Source organism: Centruroides sculpturatus, unplaced genomic scaffold, assembly GCF_000671375.1.
Source record: "Centruroides sculpturatus isolate CEXI.00-Female unplaced genomic scaffold, Cexi_2.0 scaffold413, whole genome shotgun sequence".
Taxonomy (NCBI): Eukaryota; Metazoa; Arthropoda; class Arachnida; order Scorpiones; family Buthidae; genus Centruroides; species Centruroides sculpturatus.
In genome coordinates, this window is record NW_019384661.1 from 484761 (window position 1) to 500828 (window position 16068).

At 29.4% G+C, this 16068-nt stretch overlaps 1 protein-coding gene across 3 annotated transcripts in view; it reads left to right on the forward strand.

Moving 5' to 3' along the window:
• Positions 1 to 16068, forward strand: part of LOC111626557 (semaphorin-2A-like) — a 257482-nt gene that overhangs the window by 121909 nt on the left and 119505 nt on the right. For all 3 annotated transcript variants that reach the window (XM_023369968.1, XM_023369970.1, XM_023369971.1), the window contains one exon: positions 10620 to 10707. In XM_023369968.1, coding sequence (XP_023225736.1) covers positions 10620 to 10707 — 88 coding nt within the window. The remainder of the gene's footprint in view (positions 1 to 10619; positions 10708 to 16068) is intronic.

Here is a 16068-nt window from a genome sequence, read left to right on the forward strand (position 1 = left end):
ACCCTCTTCTTTTTTTTATGAGAATCGTCCTAGCAAATTATAAATTATATCTGTTTGAATTAATCAGTTTTTTTTTCTTCTTTTCTTAAATATAACTTACTTGTGAATATATTATACGTTTTGGTTTGTTGTAAATGCACATTTTACTTAAAATTTTGATTTATTAATAAAGCCAGAAGACTGATTTAAGGATTAAGATTTATTTATTTTGGGTTTCTCAACAGATAGGTCGCGATCCCTATAGGAAAAAAAAACAGAGTAAATTTCATGCTTTAAAAAATGTCAAATATTAATTTAAAAATTATTTAATTTTCGAGAAAATTTGTATAGAATTCCTTATAATTCATTATTCGAACGCCTGAAAATTTCAAGCTATTTTAGATATAACCTAAACGAAAATACACGGACAGACTCGTAGACGTACTGCATTTATTCGGTTTGAGACACACTAAATAACGCCAAATAGTGACAAGAATAACTCGATATATAAAAGAATAAGTTAGAAACTGGAAAAGACACTAAAAATGTTTTCATTTCGAGTTGTTTTTGGAGGATATTTTCCAAAAAAACAGGTAGGAAAAATTATACACGAGCTTCTCTTAATCTCNTCGAAAGTTGGATTTTTAGTAGGTCATAGAACTACAAAATTCTAATTTTATCTTCATCTCCAGAGAAATCCTGAAAATGTGGGGAAATTTTTTCCCCTTCCTCTTTTCTACTTATTTATTTTTCTAAATTGAAAATTCACAAATATTAAAATCATTCTATTCTTAAAACCAATCGAAGAAACGTAAAGCGAGAACTTCAATTTATTTTCAAATAAATCATTTTTTTTTAAGTTACGATTTTATTCGAAAAATAATGCTCATCCGTAATATAATAATATATTTAGGAACCACATTATGATGAAAAAAAATCGAAATTTAATATTCTTATTAAATTATCTTGGGTAAACATAAGTTGTGTACAGAAAACAAACTATTTTTTCCTCATTTAGAAGTCATTGCAATGACATCTGATGCTTCCTCTTCAAGAAAAACTATTCTGTAACGATGTTAATTAATTTCTTTAATGTAATCCTTGTAATTGATACGATTCACTCAAGTAAAGTGCTTATGAATAGATACTTTTATTTATAATTCTTCTATACAAATTCCATTAAGTTATCCATTAAGTTAGACTCAAGAACTTCAGAAACTTTTCTTATATTTAATCTGAATATTTTTGTACAAACGTGATGCTTGATAAATGAGATGTTTTACGTGCTTAATACAGAAATTCTGTCCTTTTACAGATCTAAAATATAGATAATCGGGTCTTTGTATGGATATGAAAATTGTTTCATATCGATCTGATGTAAAATAATTAAGTCTTTGTACAGTTCATACAGGCGTAATGTTGAGATAACCGTGTCTTTGTATACTATTCATTATTTTGTACAGATCTAATACAAAGAAAATCATATTTTGTATGGTTCTAAATATTATTTTATACGTTGAGATAATCATTTCTTTATCTGTAAATTATTATTTTGTATATAACTCATTGTTTTGTATAGATTCTGTATGCTATATGGGTAATCTTTGAATCAAATCTTTGTACAGATAATCTTTTGTTTGATATAAATGTTAATTTGTACATATGCACAATCTTTGTAGAAAATTATTAATATAATACATGGCCACACAAGCCATTGTAAAGATGAAAACATCTCTTAATACTTTTGTTCATTTAGTATCATTATTTCGTCTGTAAGTAAAATATATCGGTTCTTAAACTATGAAGGAAAATTTTTTTCATTCCAGAAATAGTTTCTCTCTTCGAAGAATTTCCAAGATTGTTTCTCAGTCTAATAAAGACTGAACGAAAACTAAAATCCGAAAGACATATACAAATTCTGGTTAGAAGGAAAGAATCTTTTAAGGACTGGTGCTTCACCTGGGTCCATCAAACATCACTTCTTTCCCCTTATTCGACCATTCGTATTTAATGGGAAGCTTGATTAGTTGTCGTAATGACATTACCGCTTCACTGATTGCTTCCTGTTTGTCAGAACTGGGAGATGGCTGCGGGCGTTCTGTTTTTCAACCACTTCTTCGATTTTAGTTTTCACTCGCTTTTCCACTTCAACGAGAAATTGTAAGATGGAAATAAGTAAAAAAAAATGAATTTTTTGTGTCATTTTTTCAAATCGTACAGAAGGGCACGAAGATTATAAGTCGCTCTTCTCGTATAAAGTGATCGAAACGAAAGGACGAGTTTCGAGTGAATTATTCGAGTTACAATCGATCTTTATCGATTAATAAAAAAACGCGTTTGATTATGACATAAGATTTCTGAAGGAAATTCTGTTAGGACACCCGGAGTTAGCTATACCTGAGGACTGCAATATAACATAAACCAGTAATTGTCGAGGAGGAATGAAGCAGCGGGAGAGCTTCAAGCTGGAGTCCCTAGCTTCATTACACACTTCAGTGCCCCTACGTCCGATAATAGGCTTAGTCTGTGCAGCAGGTTGTGTAAAGTCGGCCAGATTGGGAAATATGTCTGTTTATCTCTGAGGCAGACCCCGCTCTGTTGGATGCCACCTTGCTAACTAACTATGCTACAAACGTCAAATCTACTTTTAAATACAGTATATTGTTAGTTAGCGCTTATCTTTAATGTAATAATAAAATAAACTGAAACATTTGGTATTATTTTAACTCGTTACCTTATGAGAACAGTTGAACTATCTTAAAAAAAATCGATTAATTATTTTAACGTAGTTCCAATTAATCAATTTTAATGGTTATCGAAGAATTTATCGATTTTCTAAACTAGATAATTCGTTTCTAAATATAGAAATTTTCTCATTTTTGGCTAATATACAGAAATATAATAAGAAAAGCACGTTAAGAGATTTGCAGAGCTATTGTTTACTTCGTACTAAGAAGATCTGTAACGCGTTGACAGATAAAAGGTTTGAAAATTTTTGACATAAAAATCAATTTCTTCTTACTGTTGGAAGCCTTTCTGTAGATTAGCGAGATCTTTTTTTATTATTTTATTTTATTTTTTTATCGAATTTTCTTAAGAGACGTTTGCTATTATGGTAACGGATGCTGAGAGAAGATAACATTTGTTGCCATCTTATTAACTGTACTCCGTTATGGCTGCTGACAGAATTTCTTACAGAATTGGCAGATGGAGTAACACTCTAAACCTGTCAAAAATAAACATTTTCTTCTCTCTCTCTCTCTCTCTCTCTCTCTCTCTGAATATACAGTATATAATTTAAACAATTACTTATTTTTTGTAGAAAAACTTATCAACGAAAGTGTTAAATTGACATGTTTACTTCTTGAAAGAATTACTCCTTGTTTTGAAATTTTATTATACTAAAGTGATTTTTAGAATTATATAATTATTAAATTTTAAAAAATATAAGTGTACTTTACGACCCTTTTTTTTAAAAAAAAAATGTAAGAAATAAAAACCGAACATTAGAAGCTTTGAGATATTGGTACATGAAGTCTATTGATTGCTACTGTCGTTGCAAAATGACGCCGAACAGTTTATTAATTCTGACCAGGTGCTATTTAAGTAATTTGACGACAGGAAAATGTCAGAAGAAGTAATTCACAAAGTCATCAAGTCTCTACTTGTGATCTGTCAGCATTATCTCGGTTGGTTTCTTTGACGCGAATCCCTCTACTCGCTGCTTGGGTGGTCGATCCTCTTGCTCCTTGCAACACACTCTTTCTCTCTTCTCCTTCTAGGCTTTCTTCCTTAAGACATGCATCATTTCCAAGTAGATATTACGTTCGGATGTTTGTTCTTTGCTTGGAATCTTATAAGTTTCGAGAGGGAGTCGTACTCATTAAATTTCGCTTCTATGAACTTGTAATTTAAAACAAAACTTTGTCCTTCTCTTAATAACCTAGAACTAATTTGAATTCTCTACGACAGTATCCTTTATTCATAGTTACTTTAAATGTTTCAGCAATATGTTAATACTGTTTTTTTCTTTTTTTTTTTTAAATCTAAACTTAGATGAATCTATTGAAATACTTACGCATTCAAAATAAACGAAAATTTCCATTTATAACTCAGCATAAAATCTTTTTTATTTACAGATCTATCTTATATAAACATTAAGATAAATATATAATGTTAATAATAATAGTTTTTTTAATCAATAAACTAAGTAAAATAAATTCAAATAGAAATTTTTTTTTTAATTATTATATTAAAGGTCGCTCTTTATTTACATGATTTGTTTATATTTAGAATCACAATGAAAAGTTTATTTAATAAATTTTTAAATATCAAGTTGAAAATAAAAATATTTTTATTAAATCTTCAGTCTATCATTTACAAAATTATCACGAAAAATATGTTAATGTAATTAAATTAGAGTATAAACGAAACTAAAATATTCTAAATTCTAACATTTAACGTTTAGTTATATAAATGTTTAATATCGGAATATTAAAGATTACATTACGTTTTAAATCTTTCATTTTAAAATCATTCAAGATTTTTTTCACTACCTTTTGAACACTTTAATCTTTAAATTTCCATGAAAGCACACTTTTATTTATTTCAATATTTAGATTAACTATTTAAATATATTTTCAATTTATCAAATAACTATCAATGTTTATAAAATATTCTGTAAGCAATAAATAAACTACAGTATTTTAAAATATATTCTAATATTAAATTATTTTCTACCTAAATTTATAAATTTAAAATTTTGTATATAAAAAATTTAGTTATAAAATGTGTTTTCAAAATGCATAACATCTGTAAGATCAAACGATATTTGTGATATTTTATTTTGGTTTTTTTTTCTTTTTTTTAGCTAATTAGAAATGAATTAAAAACAAATTTAGTATTAGAGGAAACTTTTCAATATCGTTGAACTGTTTTTGAAAAAATTTAAAATATGATAAATATTTTACTTATATAAAATCTTGAGGACGAATCGAATAGCAATAAACTAAGCAAAAGTAGAAAAAAATAAAGTTTACATATAAGTTGATATGATAAAAAAATTTAAAATATCTACAAGAAATTTTTATATGTTGATTGGTTGGAGTTATGATTGTCTTAACGGCGATTGGTCGGAGTTATGATTGTCTTAACGGCGATTGGGCGGAGTTATGACTGTGTGATCGATTGAATGTAATCACGTGTATATAGGCTATATATAATGGATATTTATATAGTTTAATAATTTTTGTTAATTTTGAATTAAATAATTTATATTTTGTNGTTGAAAATAAAAATATTTTTATTAAATCTTCAGTCTATCATTTACAAAATTATCACGAAAAATATGTTAATGTAATTAAATTAGAGTATAAACGAAACTAAAATATTCTAAATTCTAACATTTAACGTTTAGTTATATAAATGTTTAATATCGGAATATTAAAGATTACATTACGTTTTAAATCTTTCATTTTAAAATCATTCAAGATTTTTTTCACTACCTTTTGAACACTTTAATCTTTAAATTTCCATGAAAGCACACTTTTATTTATTTCAATATTTAGATTAACTATTTAAATATATTTTCAATTTATCAAATAACTATCAATGTTTATAAAATATTCTGTAAGCAATAAATAAACTACAGTATTTTAAAATATATTCTAATATTAAATTATTTTCTACCTAAATTTATAAATTTAAAATTTTGTATATAAAAAATTTAGTTATAAAATGTGTTTTCAAAATGCATAACATCTGTAAGATCAAACGATATTTGTGATATTTTATTTTGGTTTTTTTTTCTTTTTTTTAGCTAATTAGAAATGAATTAAAAACAAATTTAGTATTAGAGGAAACTTTTCAATATCGTTGAACTGTTTTTGAAAAAATTTAAAATATGATAAATATTTTACTTATATAAAATCTTGAGGACGAATCGAATAGCAATAAACTAAGCAAAAGTAGAAAAAAATAAAGTTTACATATAAGTTGATATGATAAAAAAATTTAAAATATCTACAAGAAATTTTTATATGTTGATTGGTTGGAGTTATGATTGTCTTAACGGCGATTGGTCGGAGTTATGATTGTCTTAACGGCGATTGGGCGGAGTTATGACTGTGTGATCGATTGAATGTAATCACGTGTATATAGGCTATATATAATGGATATTTATATAGTTTAATAATTTTTGTTAATTTTGAATTAAATAATTTATATTTTGTATAATAAATTTTTATGAAAACTGCATTGTATTTTCTTTCTCAAGTGAATAACTTTTCCTGTAACATTTTCCTCTATAATGCTTTGGATATAATTAAATGTATTTTGCATTTAATTCAAGGAAAGCATTTAACAAAAGAAACTGTTATTTTTATTATCGTGAAAATCTTTTATTTCAGTTGAAATAAGTTAAAACTTAATGGGAAATAATCAAAATTTCTCAAATGTCTCAGTTTTAACTTGCAAAGAAGCTAATGGCGTATTTCGTTCTCAACATGGATTTCAATCCTCTTTAGAAACGCGCTAACATTTATGAAGAAAGGACCAATTATTCATCATTTATGAAGATGAGACTGTAATGTAATCTAAGCCAAGTTTATGACAATCATTTAAGCGTGCCACTTATTTTTATTTCACAATTTAAAGATGAGGAAGAAAAGTCTAATAAAGCAACTAAAGTGTGATATTTAATATGACTACTTTAGCAAAATATGTGCGAGCTTTAACGTTGTTACGATTGAATCTTTTCCTTCTTTATAGAGTCATCATTTTCTCTCTCGTATAAAGTAAATATGTAATATAAACGTTAATAAAAGTCGTTGATATCGAAGTTTATCATCTTTCGGTATTAAACTTTAACTGCTACTCTTGGGAATAGTAAATTTCATACGAAATAAATTGTTTTACATGTTAAGGATTAATGGAATAACCCAATGAAAAGTTTATGATCTAGCAACAAAGTCTATGACATAGAATTATAATTGAATTACCGATTATTTGTTAACCTGTTGATAGATAATGGGCATTGCAACGTGTTTTAGATAGATTCAAAGTGATTGACTTCGATAACATCTAATAATGGTTGACACTTTTGTTCATGTTTTGTTTGCTTAGAATCCATTGTTAAGTTTCCTTATCTGTATTTAAATCTGTTTCGCATATTGTATACAAGTGATCATTTACACTAATTATTAATAAATGCCATTTATGAAGAAATTATAATAAATGATCCGGATGATTCCTATGCTTTTGAATGAACTTTGGATGATAGCAAAAATATTAAGAAAAAATATGAAAATTTACTACTATTTTAAGCTTAGTTTATTCAACGAAATCGTTAAATTAGATTTTTTTCGAACGATAAGTAAAGAATATTTTATTTATGATACATCGCATTAAAACGTAACGCGATACAGTTGATATAGAAACGTATTACATTTACTTTAACTTTTAAAGTAAAAGAACGAACAAAGTTTTGAATGAAAGTTCTGAATTTAAGATTACGTTGCTTTCTCTCTATTATAAAGGGTTTTGGATGACTGAAATCATGACATACACATGATTTAACACTGAACATTACTCATAAATAACCTTTTTTGTAAAGTGATGTGGAAGTAGCCGGATCATTTGTCACGTTAAACTGTTACCGTTCATCAATACCTCCATTTTCTCGATCTTTTAGTTCGCTTCTGTGATTCTCCTTGTTATGCTACTACTTCATTACATTCTATACTAAGGATATAAGATTCCAGTCGTCGACGCTCTTTGTAAATATTCATAGGTAATTTACAGAACAATGCATCATGTACCAAACTCGTCTTTCCTTCCGGTATGCTACGTCACGCTGTCGTTGTTCTCATCTCAACTCTCGCAGGCATTATACAAATTATCAATACCTCTTGTCTGTTTAAATGTCAACAGCAAAGGACACTAAAGTTGTCTGTTTGTACTCCTGCTGTTTTGGATAGTTCCTGAATTCACTTATACTGAATCATGTTTCTCGGATTCATGGACATATATAAATGCCATCGTTGTAATTTACTAGAAGTTATTCGACACGACAAGGCGAAATTTTCAACTCTACGTGATTGGAAGATACGATAATCCAAATTAAGGACCGTTAAAATAACTTCCTGTTGATATCTTATGAGGTCTTTTATTTACAGCAATAAAAACTATCCGTGTAAAAACTGAGTGTAGTCGATCGTTGTTTAAATTCTATTAAAAGAAGTAAATGCAGAAGGCCTATTTTTTTTTTTTTTTTTTGTACCAAACCGCGTACCGATCTCTGTTATAATCGTAAAGAAAAACACGAATCTTGTGCTCATCGTCCGATTTTTTTCCAAAGAGGATTTCGAGATGTTTTCTTCGAAATGGCACCAGATAATTAGACGTGGTCTGCCAATAAAAAAAAGAAAATTTCTTCATTCCAGAGCGAAAAGAAAAGAAGGGAAAAAAAAAGTCAAGTATCAGATCTATTTGAAGCAAGAGAACCAGCTTTGTACTTTATCCTCTTTAATCACCCATTACGTTCAAATCGCGCAACTTGTGTCCTGATGAAAGAAACCACGTGAACTGTATGCGTTACCAATCGATACCAAAACCTCCACTCCTGCAGAGCTGGGTCGTGCGAGTCGTCAAACTAAAAACTTGATTTTTCTTCTTTGTGTGCCTTTTTCTCTAGCTCTTCGAATATCTAGAACCCCGTGAAAAGACTCCATTGTCTCACGAAACTGCTATCTTAGTTTTATCAGGCAGAGCAACCGAAGGGAAAAGAAGATATTTGTTGACGTCCTTTGTTCTGCTCTCTAAGAATGATAGAACTGACTGAGGCAGACCGTCCCTGCCTCATTAGTTCCTGCCAACGAAGCTACTGTCTCTAGGGGAATATTTGACTAATAAATTTTGCTATTGTGATTTAATGTTACTCTTTAGTTTCGTGCAAACTTTGGTCACTCCCGCGTGTAGTTAATGCTCTACGTTTCGCCATTTTGTCACACGCTTCGTGACTTTAATCATTTTCTTAAACTTTTAACGAAAATTTTAACTAAGTTACACGATAATTGAATTCGTTTCGATTATTTTGCGAGTTTCCTGTAATTGAATTTGATCAAACGATAATTTAGCAAATGAATAAAATAGAAATCTGTTCTATATCCTCGATGGGAATCGTTTGATAAACTCGAGTTGATATCGAATGGTCGTGTTTCATTTGGAAAAGTATCAATGTTTTCAATGGAATTGGGGACGAATGTTGATCGTTATCTTGAATGACTTCGAATTTCATCTTGATGAGATTATTCGACTATCTGACTAAGTCACAGAGATCATCCAATTAGAGTCAGAGTGAGTCTTTCCCATGGGATAGCTCTTCAAAATGGGCAATATTGGCGCAGTCATTGGTATATCCAACTCGTTGCTTTCCCTTTTAGCTATTGATTTGTGGATATAAAATAGTTTCTCTGACAAAATTCTTTTACAAATGTCTTCCTCTGAAATATTACCTAAAGCAATTGAAATTTGGAGAAATTTTCTAGTGTCAAACTCGATAATTAAATAACAGAATTCAATTTTTCATTTTTAATATTTGAAATTAAAAACAAAAAAAAAAATACTTTTATAAGTTTATAACTATTTCTTCGCGAAGAATTCCTTTCTAGAGAAATTTATATTAACCATTTTCCTGATTAGTTCGGATAAGAAACCGAGTTAACTCGTAATTTTGTTTTGTTATGTCTGTCTGGAACGGTGTAAATCTTTCGAAAAACCTAGTTAAATGGCTCTGGAAATGGTTTCTTTTGTTTCAGCTTGGAAGTTTTTCTAATATTTTATCGTCTCGCGTCAATCTCGGAGACTCTGTACGTCCATTGTACAAAGTATATACTACTATCCTTCTATCTATTGCTACCAATTTTCTAATTCATCTACTTCCTATCATTTATCATTCTTTCTCTAGTACGGAAGTTACTTATAAAATTGTCTTTCTTCCCATTCCATTGTGTAGATAGAAACTAAAATTGGCTACTGTTTCCCAAACAATTGATATTCTTCTCACATTAGATCGTGGGTACTTTTTTACTCTAGTTAATTAACTATATTCCTCCTCTCTCTCTCTCTTAAAAAAAAAAAAGGCTGATCAAACTCACACTTTTTCTGATCCACTAGCTAAAGATATAAATAAATTATACATTAAACTTTGTAAAAACATTAAAATTATCCTATTTTATACAGAAATATCATCAAAATTTCTAAACTTACTTCATAAATTGCTGGATATTTTTTAAAAAATACCCATTACATTGTTCTTATCTAAAAATTTAATTATATAGCAGGAAACTTTGTTAAATAAATTTATTATAGCAATTTTTGTAAGTCTGATTTTTGAGAGAAAGAAATTATAAAAATTTCTCTTTCTAGCGATTTATGCGCTAAATTTAATTTCAACGGAGTGTAAATAATAGGAGAATTTTCTGTAACATCTGCTAATGATACTTTTTGGTCTTATATATATATATATACAATGTTATATTTATAGAATTTTTTTGGGGGGGGGGAAGGGGAATTTAATGAATTGAAAATTTATTTGATAATAGTTTCTTTAATACATATTTTTTTCTTTTGTTTTTGTATAGAACATGTTCACGATTTCAACTGTGGAAAGCTTTTCTACCGCACATTTTACATCGATACCAAGAAAGACGCATTATATGTTGGAGCTATGTAAGTATTTCTTTACTTTTCTCTTTTACATAAATTACATCGTTGCTGCGGGATCTCTACCTCTTTCCGTATACAACTAGATGCGTTTGGTATTGAATGTGTCACGAGAACCAAATCGACTTTTACTTGCTTTTCTCAAACATCGTCATATCGCTTGATATCGCATCTAGGAGGATGGAAACCACGTGGTTTCTTCGATACGCAACATTTATTATAACAGAAAGAGGGGAGAAAAAAATACATCCCCTCTCTACTCTCTCTCCACATAGCTTTACAAATGTCAGCATTCTGAGAGAAAAATAAAAAAGAAATATATATATTTTTTTCCCCTCCCTCTGCTGTTTACATTAAAGAGGGGTGCAAATCGAGGGAGGAAAATGTATTAAAAAATAGTCAAATATTTTTTTTAAGAAATTGTTTATATTTCTACATCTGTATTGAGATTAGTTTAAACTTTGCTTTCAATATTTATTATTTTATATGTAAATTTAGTGTGTGAGCCTAACATAGAACTGATGGCACAAAGAAATTTATTTTCGTGGCGTGATATCACGATCCCAAACGTAAAATAATATAAAATATTTATGATTCGAGTTTTTTCAATTAAAATCTATGGAATATTTCGGTTTTAGTGAATGTAAATCGGTTAAGTTTCAGTTATATAACGTAGAAAGTGTACAAAACAATAGTTTTACGTAAATAATAAAAGTTTTATGGATTTGGAAGAAAATATATTTATTAAAAGTAATTAATAAATAATGTTTCTCATAAAATGAAATGAATTATACGTTATAAATTGTTATTTTGTATAGATTTTATCTAAGCTGTATCTAGCGAAGTTATAAAATAATGAATAAAAGTGGAGTTTGTGTTTGATATGCTTTATCATAAAGGTTAATAGGTTATAAACAATTATTTATGACCCAGTTTTGTTCATATATTATTGTCATTATTAATAATTCACATTAAGTTCCCTTTGTACAATCACGAGATTCTTAATATAGATAATTACATATTGAAGAGAGTTTAAGCAGGTATTATATTGGAGTTCTTTGTGTGATGCCAATATTAGATATTGAAATATAAAGTATATATGATTAGTATATGTCATATATGCTAGCAATATGATTTAAGTGTAAGAAAGTATAGTAGAAATTGTAGTAAGAATATAATACAGTTAGTATATATAAATCATCTTAAATTTTCAAGTTTTTTGTATGATTTAATTATCATTAGTAGTATTATCTTTAACAATTCAAATGTTTTTAATACATTCAGTCTGTTGTAAATATATTCGTAATATAAAAAACCACGTTGAAAGTTATTTTATTATATAAAAGAGAAGAAATAAAAGCATTCAAATAAACTTCTGGTTTCTTATTTTTAATTTTTATTAAATAAAAAAAAAAAGATTATTTTAATCTTGTATACGTTACGTCTCGAACTCGAAATCTCAAGATGCGAGTAATCCAGATGGAATACGACAAAACTAATATATTCTATGATATTTAATATTTACTCGGCCATAAGAAAACGTTATAAGAGTTATTGTTTGCCTAGCCACAGGAAACCGAGATATCTTCCTTTCTATGTGTATAGTTTGTAGTTTCTATAGGCCATTCCTTATACAGTCGGTACACACATTCAGAATAGCTTCGGAGGGTGGTCTCGAAGCCAGATCCCGTCGACAGACATAGCCTTGGGGACAACAAGATATTTCACTCGTCACCGGCATTTTATAAATCGATCTCGTCTCTTTCCAATAGATAGCTCCCGGTTATCGGTACCCTCTTACGTAATAACGTCTCAGAAACCTAGTCGCTCCCCGGGGCTCCATCCCAACTATTATTATGGGTTAGATGGCGAACGTTATGAAATATTTGATTAGAAGTTCGAATCGCGCGAGGATCCGAACCCTAGTCAATCAGCGTTATGATCTATGTCTTCAGATAACACTGGTTTCAGTTGTGTTCAATGAAGAGGATGGAACAGAATGACAGCATTTAGAGATGAACTAGAGAAAGATAAAGCGAGAGAATAGAGTTGGGCTGTGTAAATATCGAAGAGATAGAGTAATGAACGGCGTGCACGTGCTATTTTTGATACCAGCCATTCCCTGGATGGATAGCTCACACCTAAAAACCGTCAAGAGTAATGGTGATGGATTGACACTCGGCCTATCTGCATGTTTTCTCATCCAGATAACGCTTCCTTCCTGCAATTGCCTGACAAAGTGATGCTTTCACACGAAACTCCGTCAACAAACACCGATCGTTTATACACGGGAGGAAACTAAATGCAACTTCAATTTACGGGTTATTTACTCATCGATTAATATTTTTCTTACTTAAATTAATGCAATATTTTTCATGTAATTTGTTTATTCAACGTGGAATCGTAACTTAATCCGCATCGATAACTTCAATAAAAAAAAATATCAATATTTTTAACTGGAAATTTAGAATAATAATGATAATAATATAGTGTTAGCCGATACTTGACGGAAATATTGACTCGATGGTTCGAACTGGAAATCTGTATTTGCGAATTTTACGTAGCAGACTTGCTTCAAGCGTCTTTGTTTTTCTTTTTCCCCCTTTCTCATTTTTTTATTTTCCTATAGAAATTGAATTAACTACAGTTTTCGAGAAGATTACGCTAATGTGAAAGGCTATAGGCCATTGCTAACAAAATCAAAGCAACGGGACTAAAGTACACATCCATTAAGTCTTCGTCACTACGGATCAACAGCTTTTTAATGGCCACCCCTTAGCTAAACCATCAAAACTTATTTTCGACCCATTTGCGAGTGAAAATATTGCTCTTTCGCTTGTCTTTATTCTCCTCCCCTCTCTAAGTTAAACACGGGATGACGATGGTGGTGGTTGTCATGGCAGCGAGGAACAATCATGCAGAAAAGTGACACGACGCGATACTGGCAGATGGTCGGCACACTCTTTCCCAGAAATATTTATTCACGGCCTCTTAGTTCAATCTCTGCGCTCCCCGCTGACGAAGCAATGAGAAATCACTCGGGTAGGATGACCGACGATCTATCTTCGACTTAGTCTCGAAGAAAGTCGTCAATAAATGACGTGACAGCCATCTCAACAGCATTGACTCCATTTAGAATAAGCCGAGTTTATATTCGCTTCTCGACCAATGATGATAACTCTGTTTCTACTACAGTTTCCATCAATGTATAAGAGAATAGTCGCCATTCCTATTGACAATATTCATCAGTTTTTCAATCGAAATTTAGCCATTTATATTTACAACCATCATCGTTTAGTATTGAGTTATCATTGACTTGCATTGAAAGTTATTGTTAATTTATAGTTGAGAGCCATCGTTAATTTATATTGAGAGTTATTATCAATTTATATTAAGAACCATCAATTTGTAACGAGAACTATCGGCAGTTTATATTGCAATCATCATCAGTTTATATCTAGAATCATCGTTAATTAATACTAAGAGTTATCATCAGTGGTAATTCTCATCATCATCGGTAATTGATGATAACTCTCAACAGAATTATCATCAACAAAGATAGCTTTCTGTTCTACCGAGTTCTTCCTTCGTGATTTATCAAGACATTAATTGATTAGTTGCATCAATCTAACGGAAATTATTCTCTACGTCTAACATCATTTAATCTCTCTCTATCGGATATTTTTCCTAATACGCAAAATTGATATTAATTCAGTTAGGATAATGAGAAATTAAAGTAATTTCATCTTAATAAATGAAATCCAACGAGTAATTTTTTTTTCTATTAAACGAGTGTCGCGGGAATAACAATTAATGTCATTCGATAAATAAACCGTATAGACTCATAAAATGTATTTTAATATGAACGTAATTATTAAACCGAAAGCTTTTATCCAATTATTCTTGTTTCTCTTGGGAAAAACCATCAAAAATAATCGAAACTTAACTTCGAAATGCAACCGAAATAATTATAAAAATGATACTCTTAAACGAAGTAAATCCACTCACAAAAGTCTAAATTGCACTTCTTTATTTATTTATTTGACTTTTTTTAAAAAAAAAAGAATTAAAAACTATATATAAAATTTTCTGCAAAATAATTCGAATCGTTGGTGCAGAAATATTCTCATCACTAAGTGCCTTCTGACGAGAAACAATAACTTTATTCTTGTGTAAGTGCCAGACTTTTTGGAATCATCGACAACATTTTTGGTGTTATAATAGGAAGAACGAGCCATTAAACCCATTTTAATAAATGTTAAAAGATATTTTTATCCGACATTAATAGTTTTTCAAAGTGAATTTTTCTTTAAAATAGGTATTTTTAGAATGATGCGAATCTTCTTTAAAAGACGTCTCTTTAGAACATCTTTTATCATAATTCACTATTGATAGATACAAAAAATGATTAATGTCTTATATATAGTAGCGAATTGGAAAATTTCTCTTCTATTATCCTCTTTGGTTCATAAATTATCCTGTTTTGAAAATCAGAAATGTTTCGTCGCTTTAGTTTTCTTAATGTTTAACTCATCGGGGGTCGTTTTAAATGGGACACGTTGTACTTCAAAACTTGAACTCGTGAGGACTTGTTCTCATGAGTGTTGCGTGACCCGATTGAAAATGCGAGTGTGCTGCAGTTTTTAGCATGTCAGCTGTTTCAAAAAAGGAAAAAAAAAAGAACTCTTGAAATGATAAAGTGAGCTTTTATTTGACTACGTTGCTGCAGAAAGGTCGTAATTTTAAAGTGAGCGTTTGTTTTCTAAAAATAATTGAAAGGTCTGTCACGACGTCTGTTTTCAATTTCTCTCTTTTAAATGGTATTTTAACAAGATAAATGCTAAAATATGTGGAAAAATTTAAGTATTTTTCCCACATTAAAATCGAGATTTTAAAATTTTATTATCAACCTATCATCATGTTGTTAAAATTTTATTGAGAAATTATCAACCGTTTAAGTTTCCTATAATCGTAAAAATTCAAAAGCTCATTTACTTCGTTTTATGGTTTAAAATAAAACTTTTTGAAGATTTATGTCGTTTATTCCAATTAATTCTACTTAATAATCATTATCAGATCTTCTACGTTGTTAAATTAACATTGAAGTGAATAAATTAGGTTTATATAAAATAAAATAAAATCGAATTTAATATGGTTTGACAATTTCCATTTTTCACGTGTTAAAATACAAAAATCGATCATTTAAAATATATTTTAATACCCAATTTTTGCACGATTTTGATGCCCAATTTTTGTAGGATTTTAATGCCCAAATTTGCACGATTTTAACCCAAGTTTTGCAAGATTTTAATTCCCAAATTTGCACGATTTTAACCCAAGTTTTGCAAGTCTCTTTCCAATAGATAG